The sequence below is a fragment of the Callospermophilus lateralis genome, chromosome 2, assembly GCF_048772815.1.
Source record: "Callospermophilus lateralis isolate mCalLat2 chromosome 2, mCalLat2.hap1, whole genome shotgun sequence".
Lineage (NCBI taxonomy): Eukaryota > Metazoa > Chordata > Mammalia > Rodentia > Sciuridae > Callospermophilus > Callospermophilus lateralis.
This window is the reverse complement of record NC_135306.1, coordinates 152,424,543-152,433,125: the sequence shown is the minus strand read 5'-3', so window position 1 is coordinate 152,433,125 and position 8,583 is coordinate 152,424,543. Positions and strand designations below refer to the sequence as shown.

The window sequence follows — 8,583 nt, the reverse complement described above, 5'->3', positions numbered from 1 at the left end:
TGATGACACATAATGAATTATCACACTGTATCTCAAAAAATGTACAATTAAAATTATAATAAATTAAAATAAACCATTAAGAAAAAAATATTTTTAGTTCATAATTTCGGTTCTTGAGGGGTTTTGTTTTTGGTTTAAAATTGTTACTCTACTCTTATTGGATTTACATTCTGCTATCAAGAAATGCTACCCACAAAAATATGGCCCCAATCAGAACAAGATATATTTTATACTTGGATGATTTTATCAAAGTAGATTCTACTGTCATGTACAACTAAGAAGAACCAATAAAATAAAATTTTTTAAAAAAGAAGTTTAAGCCTGGTTTTACTTTCCTTGAACATGACTTAGGTTTGAGTTGTTTTGTTTATCTGCTTTCTGTTTTTGTTCAGTCTGAAAACCAAAGGCAATTTTTGTTACTTTAAATATTTGACAGACTCAAAAATATTATTAAAAGAGTTGACAATGACAATTTCAGATAAATATTTCCAGGTGAGTTCTTTAAAAATACATGTAAAAATCATCTTTAATTCCATTAATTTTGAAATCCTCTTGAGGTATTCCATGGATATAAAAATCTAATGCATATTCATTACACTTCTTTGTCTTCTTATGTCTGTTATTTTCTATTTGATCCCTGTCATCTCCTTATTTTGTTTTCTAGTCCAAGTGTTCTAATATTCTATCTTCAATGTTCCTAATGAAATTTTAATTTCAATCTCTTTTTTTTACCAAAATATAATTAATTCCTGGATATAATTTTGTCTTCTTTAAAACTACATTCCCAAGACCAATCAAGGTTTTTTTTTTTAATAATTCCTGATTTTTATTCATTTTTCTTCAAGATCTGAGTTTCTTATGTGAAAAAAAGTAAATTGCAAATATTTAAGACAAATGAATTCATGTTGTACTGCCATTTTCATTATTATCAGATTTTTGTAAGGCTTCCTCCTACTTTGTTGGCACCCAAGTAGAAAACTTCTTGGTTGGTAAAGAAGTCCAATGCTAGCAAAATTTATGGATTATGAGTTTTAGTCAGCAAATTTTTTTGAAAGAGTTATCATATTAATATTGATTTACACAGGACTAAGTTCCAATCCTAGCATTATCTTTTAAAGTTTGTCTAACACTAGTGTAATTTTAAGTATATAAAATGTGTCAAATGTTATGTAATTTTTTCCATTCATTATTTCTTGGAATCTTAATAAGTAAACATGGTTTCCACCATCCATAAAAACAACCCTACCATCCATAAAAAAAAACACACTACCACCATCCATAAAAACAACACACTACCAATGGTTTCTCCTTATACTGTCAATTTTACCACTATTAAGAATTTATATTTAAATTGATATTCAAATGTACCCTAATCAAAAATATGTGTCTCCTATGTATGAGATCTTTTTTTTTTTCATGGAGTTGAAAACTAGGTTTAAGACTTTCTGAAAAAAAATATAAAACAAAACCCATGTAAGTATGCATGGACCTATTAAAGAATGGTGATATTTCAATGTCTTTTTCTATATTGTGAAAGAAAGATCCTGAGATGTACCCACAGGAAGAAACACCTAGGTTATATTTGGTCCCTCTTTTCTATGTCTTAAAGTTGAGTGACAAAGAGCAGAACAGGGATCTATCTTGGTGTCAGAGGTGAAATAGAGCTAAACAGCCAGAAAAATGTTATCTGCATCATATATTGATAATTGGCTATGATTCTTTCTCCTCTTTCCAAGTTCAAGTCTTGAAAAATTGCCACCATCTTTGATCTCAAGTTTGTATGTCCTCGGATAAACTGGAATCTATTGTGGTAGGAAGACACTGGTTTAGGTGTGAGCACATGACCCAAATGAGTGGATCCTTAATGGACCAAAGAAAAGAGTCACATAGTAAGAGCATCCTCCATGTAATCATATGGGGAAGAAACAATTCTGAGAATCAGAGGAGGATTGGGGAAAGTTTTTTAAATAGTTTTTTTCCTTCAGCAAAGGAACTCTTGAGATATTAGGTTAAAACTACAGGTTAGAAACTAAAGAAAAAAAATCAAAAATATATTTTCGATGTCCAAATTGGTCCCTAATAAACAGTAATAAAAATGTTGTCAGACAATCAGAATTATTTCATTAACATTTTATTAGAAATTGAAACTTCATTGGAAGGATGCTCTTTATGGCTTCATCTTAGAATTCCTGGGGTATAGGTTAAAAAAAAAAAACTCCATAGATCACTAAGATACCTTTGAAGTTGGCTGGAATGTTCATGGTCTGAAGAGTTTGGTGTTCATGAACACTCACAAGTGTGTTCCAACACACAACAGATGAGCAAACTCCATATTCTCTTGCGCATTTGTTTTGTCCTCAGGCCATAGATGATAGGGTTCAAAGTGGGAGGAATGACCAAATACAAGTCAGCTAACAACACCTGAGTGTGCAGAGGGACTGAGTCCTGTCCTAGCCAGGCTACATAAATGGATGCCATCCCAGGTAGATAGTACAAAGCCATGACCCCAACATGGGAGCCACATGTACTTAATGCCTTCCACTGAGCATTCTTTGAAGAGAGACCAAATACTGCCCTGAGAATCAGGATATAGGAGGCAGCAATTAAGACTACATCAGAGCCTACAATAATGGAAGAACCAATTAAACTATAGAGACAGCTGGCCATGGGGTCAGCACATGCTGACTTGGCCACAGCCATGTGCTCACAATAGGAATGGGGAACCACGTGGGAGCTACAAAAAGGTAGATGACTAATCATCCAACTCAATGGGGTCATGAATATGACAGCCCTGATGGTGATGGTCACACTCATCCCTAGCATCACTCTGGGTGTGAGAATGCTCTTGTAGTGTAGGGGCTTGCAGATGGCTACATAGCGGTCAAAAGCCATGGCCAGCAGCAGCCCTGTCTCCACAGCTGTGGCTGCATGGACAAAGTACATCTGAGTGAAACAGGCCTGGAAGCTGATGGAGCTGTGTCCTGAGGAGAAGATGCTCACCATCTTGGGGACCACAGAGGAGGCCATGACGATGTCCACAGCAGCCAGAACACACAGGAAGCAAAACATGGGCTCTCGTAGAGTGGAATCCATGCAAATTACCATCATGATGATGCTGTTTCCTACCAGGGCTGTGGTGTACATGGCACTCAGTGAGACAGCCAGCCAAAGGTGTGAAGACTGCAAGCCTGGAATGCCCACAAGGAAGAAGGTGGCAGGGGTTGCCACTGTGTGGTTGCAGGGTGGCCCCAGCATCACAGGTGAGACTGCTTTCCTGTGAATATAGAAAGTGGGATAAGAAAAGATGTAGACCTATAAAATTTGAACCTGTCTGTACTGATGATAAACTGTGTGAGTATTGTCAGCTGGATGGTAATCTCAGGATCAGAAAACTGACATATGATAATGTTATCCTACTCCACCTTCTGTCCTCCTCAATGTTCATCCCCTACTAATTTCTATTCATTGTTCAAAGATTAGCTTTTCAGATACCATCCTTGAGAAGTCATATCTCTTCTCTCTCCATGCCATGTTCAGTGAATTGAGGTACATTTGCTCTGGGCCTTCCTGAAATCTCACTTGCTGACCCGAGTGACCTAAACTGACAACTACAAGTATCGACCTATGGTTATGTATGCATTCAAGTATGTAGGTCTTGCTGGTTGCCTTATGCCAAATATGTAACCCTGAGCTGTGGTACAAAAAAACTATTATAAGTATATGTGTATTCTTATCATTTCCTCAGAATTAATAAATCCGAGAAGTTTTTCTTTCATCTCTTACGCTTAAGTACTAATAATCATTCTTGATCAACCTTAAGATCAAATGTTACATTTTGTGTCCTGTATAGAAACAAGGCAAAACCTCAACCAATCATTCTTGTGATTGAAGAAATTTATTAATGATTTCAGTCAAAATAAGATCACTAGAGAAAAACAGGAATTTCCACAGGGGATAACAAAATGTCTGGAAATATTTATAACCCCTATTTTCCCTAAATTTAGCTTGGATACCTTCAAGCTAGGTTCAAATAATAGATTAAAAAACTAAAAAAATAAATCCTTGGTACTAACTCATAGATGAACCCTCCCATAAGTTTTCTTGATTCTTCAATAAATTAACCAATTGATAATGATTAAGTGCCAAGACATTCTGGACAACAAGATGCTATATGCTTCAGAGAGTAGGCAATGTTTATAGCAGCAAAATTCACAACAGCTAAGCTATGGAACCCACCTAGATGCCCTTCAACAGATGAATGGATAAAGAAATCCTGATATATATACTTAATAGACTGTTACTCAGCCATAAAGAAGAACAACTCTAAGACATCTGTGACAAATAGATGGAACTGCGAAGTAAAATAAGCCGTCCCCCAAAGTCACAGGTAGAATGTTTTCTCTGATATGTAATCCAAAATAAGCAGGGGAGGGAGGAGAACAGAAAAAAAAGATTAGTGGAGAATAGACAAAGGGGAATAAAGGAAAGATAGAAGGTATGGGATTGGGAGAGACAGTGGAATGAATCTGACCCAACTGTTCTATATACCTATCTATATGAAATATACCACAGCAAATCTCACCATCGTGTACATCCACAAGACACTAATTTTTAAAAAAACCTATAAGTAAATATCAGATGATTGGTAAATTAGAAGAAAAGGAACAGGGAATGAGAGGAAGAGAGGAGAAGGGGAAGTACTGAGGACTGAATTAAAACAAATTATATTTCATGCTTTAATAATTATATCAAAATAAATTCTTTTTACTTATATATGATAATAGAACCAATACAAATAAAATAAAATACTCAATAAAAGAAAGTAAGACACGTTTTACAGAAGATGCTATGTGCTAGAACCAGAAGTGAACAATCCTTCCAAGGGCTCTTCTTCACTCAGTGGCATCACTCTGTCCTGGGAGATGTGGGCTGATCTTCTAGGAACCCTTATTCTACCTCTTATAATGTGCTGTTGTACCTACATCATTCTTGAAGGAATGATTGAACCAAAAAGAGAAGGAATTAGAGCATTCTTCTACAGTCATAGTCCCCAGACTGAAAACCACACTCTGTCATTTGCTGAACATTTTGCCTAGGTCAAAATACATAAATAATCCAAGCTTTAGATTGCCCCTTGGTAAGGTGGAGAGACTAGTTTCTCCATCAAAGAGATGTTTTCAGATTTATAGGAGATGCTATGTAAAAGGGCTTGGTACATAAGTGTTCAATAGATGGTAGCTAATAAAGCTGATATTACTTCCCTACATAATCCTATAGGTCCAGGTCGCTCCAAATAGCATAAATAAATGACTAAGTGTGACTCAGGGTCAAATTAAAAAAGAAAACATAACATATGCAAACCAACTCCACCTGAATTGGCTGAAGCTTTTCTCTTGTCCTCCCATGCTCTACCACTGAAGATCTCTCACCCCTGAGTGGCTATATACAATAAGGTTCTTACAATCTAGATAGAAATTATGTGGAGCTCATTGTGTTCCATTATGAGAATGTTACTCAAGTTTAGGCTATTTGTTTTGTTTGTTTGCATTTTCTTTCCATTGTTACTTCAGTGAAAAGGTTTCTTCTATATTTACCTAGAACCCATCTCTAATAATAAAGTCTGAGTGGTTAACACCTTTACTGCCATATAACAAATTGCTGAAATGAATTCATTAAAGGTGGAGTGCAAGTGGATATGATAGGCATCCTGATCCAGGCAAATTGCTACTGTAACTATTTCTACTGGCTGGGGGTATGGTTTGCCTAGCATGGACAAGGCCCTGGGTTCAATCCTCAGATCCTAAAAATAAAATGAAATGAAGTAAAAATGGTTTTTCCTGTTGTTCTCAGATCATTCTATTTCCTAAGGAAAGGATGCATGATTTGATCACAGACTTGGATTTGAGGTTCTAATTGTGGACCAGACCAAATTGTAAGTACTTTTGAGCTCCCGCCTCAAACCTTTATTGCCCTATTATTAATCTCTCAAGGACTCAGCCAAGTGGTCAGCACACCAATTATTTTGACTTATCAGTAGTCATATAACCCAAGAACTGTTTCCTAGGATTCCAGGCAAGCTTCAATGAAGGAGGCTTACTAGGCAAGGTTCAGGACTAGTCTGACATTAACTATCACTTCCTGTGTCTTTCCCTCCATAAAGGGTTTCCAGGTTGAGAAACTGCCATGTCCTTACCCTTGGATCCTGTCGCTATTTAATCCTTCCTATACTCTCTTAGGGGCCTAGCCGCTCCCTGAACAGTTGGCTAGATAGATTGATGGAATTCTGGGATCACATTCTCATCTCCTGCAGTAGATATTTTCTCTGTTACCAGACACTAGACAAGCATTCCCCTGGTTCTGCATTCTAACCATGTGGCATATACTTGCCTTCATTTTCCTCCTAAAGAGCTGATCAGTGACAACTCCATACCCAAGTGCCCTCAGTAGCCTGTAAGGAGTTCTCATGAGTTCCCTAAGAACACAAATATCTGAGAACCGATTCCACTCTGTTGTCTTCACTGAGACAAACAACTAAACAGCCACTAAAAGAAAAGGCCTATACATAAGAAATGATATATAATGGGACAGACACAATGAAATCATGGTCCCTATATCACAGATCATAAGAACTTTGCTGTGGGTAACCATAGGGTAAGATATGTTTGGTGATAAATCAGGAGAAGACAAGGGGAAGCTTATAAAGTAGGAGGTAAAAGTGGAAAAATGTCTGGGTATCCCTAAGCCTGCTGCACGTGGCCTGCATGACACAAGTTTAGAGCTGAGCATCACTTCCTGAACAGCTGGAGAAGAGCAGAGGATTCAGAATGCCTACTCCTCCATTCACCTTCGATCCAGGACATCTCCTCCAGGTCCACTGTGTAGATACTTTTCTTCTGATGGCAGCCTAGTTTATTCCCTGCCCCATCCATTCTCTCTCCAGTCCTAGAGACTTCTAAATTGGCATATCTTTGATGATCTTCATAGGTTTTTTTTCCCTTCATTTACTTTTCTTCTTAATCAGCTATTCCAGAGGTCTACATATGATATTGCTCTCCTCAGAGAACAGGACAGTGGTTTGTTCAGTTTCCTTTTTAAAAAAAATTTATTGTACTCAATGTATTGCCCCTGAAAATTTACTTGCTAAGATCAACAATGATCTCCACAAAATCTGTTACCTATCCACTGACTTCCTTTAGCATCCCTGAGTTCTCCCTTATATTTTGGTTAGCTCTTAGATTGAAATATAACATACATATTGTAAGATGCAGAAGTTAAAGATCAACAGCATAATAAATTTTATACTGTGGACTGGTTTGGTGGCATATTCCTCTGATCCCAGAGGCTTGGGAGGCTGAGGCAGGAGAATCACAAGTTCAAAGCCAGACTCAGAAACCTAACAAGGCCCTATGCAACTTAGCAAGAACCTGTTTCTAATTAAAACATAAAAATTGCTGGGGATGTATGTGCCTCAGTGGGTAAGCACCACTGGGTTCAATCCCTGATACCAAAATACATAAGTAAAATGATAAAAAAAATCCTTTATAATGTGAACATACAAACATACCCACATAGCCACTACCCAGGTCAAGATTCAAGCTTCCTGGTTGCTGAAGTCACACTTTCTGGAAAGCTATGGACAACATCTCCTAAGTCACATTTCCAGTCATGCTCCTCCCTGTGTCTTCAATCCTACATAGACACTCACATGCAGACCCAGAGGGTCAATCAACATAAGCAACCAAAATAAGTCACTCAACATAAGCAACCAAACCACAGGATATGTAAGGTTTTCACTCCTAGTTAAAGGATGGGAAATTCGTAATTCAAAAAATTTCTTAAAAGTAAAAGTACTACATAACTCATTTGAAAAGAGCCTTTCTTTTTACAATAGCCCTGTGGACTCAGAGTGCCTCTCCTCTCCAACTAAAAATGCTCCCAGTCGGCCTAAACCTGATTGCTTTTCTCATAACTCTTCTTGATCCTGAAAGTTGCTTTTCCACCTCAATTTTGAACTTACCCCATCTCCTCTCTGCTTTCAACCAAAGTTGTCCTATGTTCCTGTTTCCTATCCCACCTCCTCCATCTGCCCATCATTTCCAGAAGAATCTCTTGGTATCAGCAGTAGCCTCCAGGCTGGACAGTAGTCTATGGTTGTGTGAGGACATGAATCCTCATTTCCAGGGTGACCCTGGCCTTGAGATTCCATCAACCCAACCCTGGTTAGATATCCACATCCCTGGAGTTTTCTCTATTCAACTTTCTCTGGTGACCTATGCCTGAGAGTCCATATTCCTTTCACCCAACAGGAAGATTTATACAGGACCCTTTAGGAGGAGCAGTTAGAACCCAGGGGATCAAAGATAACAATGTATAGACATGGTTATTATTGTCCTTTTCAAAGACCTCTGGCTGGGAGTCTCCATTTTCTGTTAGACAATTTATCACCTGTCATTTCCCATGGGCACCCATCTTCCTTTGGCTTCTGCCCAGCAGTCAAACTGTGTAACTTCTCCAGAGACTAGATTTTCTCTCTGCTCTGCCCCTGGAGTTTTTAAGAATGCAGGAGGAGTTAGATTGTTAGTG

The 8,583-nt window shown here is 37.7% G+C and overlaps 1 protein-coding gene across 1 annotated transcript; it reads right to left on the bottom strand.

Moving 5' to 3' along the window:
* Positions 1-2,280: 2,280 nt before the first annotated feature.
* LOC143391335 (olfactory receptor 52I2-like) lies at positions 2,281-6,680 on the bottom strand. The gene is made up of 2 exons (XM_076844031.2): positions 6,665-6,680; positions 2,281-3,287 (listed from the first exon to the last, which is right to left on the bottom strand). The coding sequence occupies exon 2, from the start codon at positions 3,253-3,255 to the stop codon at positions 2,281-2,283; it is 975 nt and encodes a 324-aa protein (XP_076700146.2). The 5' UTR covers positions 3,256-3,287; positions 6,665-6,680.
* Between the last annotated feature and the right edge of the window lie 1,903 nt (positions 6,681-8,583).

Excerpts from the sequence above, each read along its gene's own strand:
- LOC143391335 (XM_076844031.2), bottom strand. The coding sequence starts at position 3,255 with ATGCTGGGGCCACCCTGCAACCACACAGTGGCAACCCCTGCCACCTTC.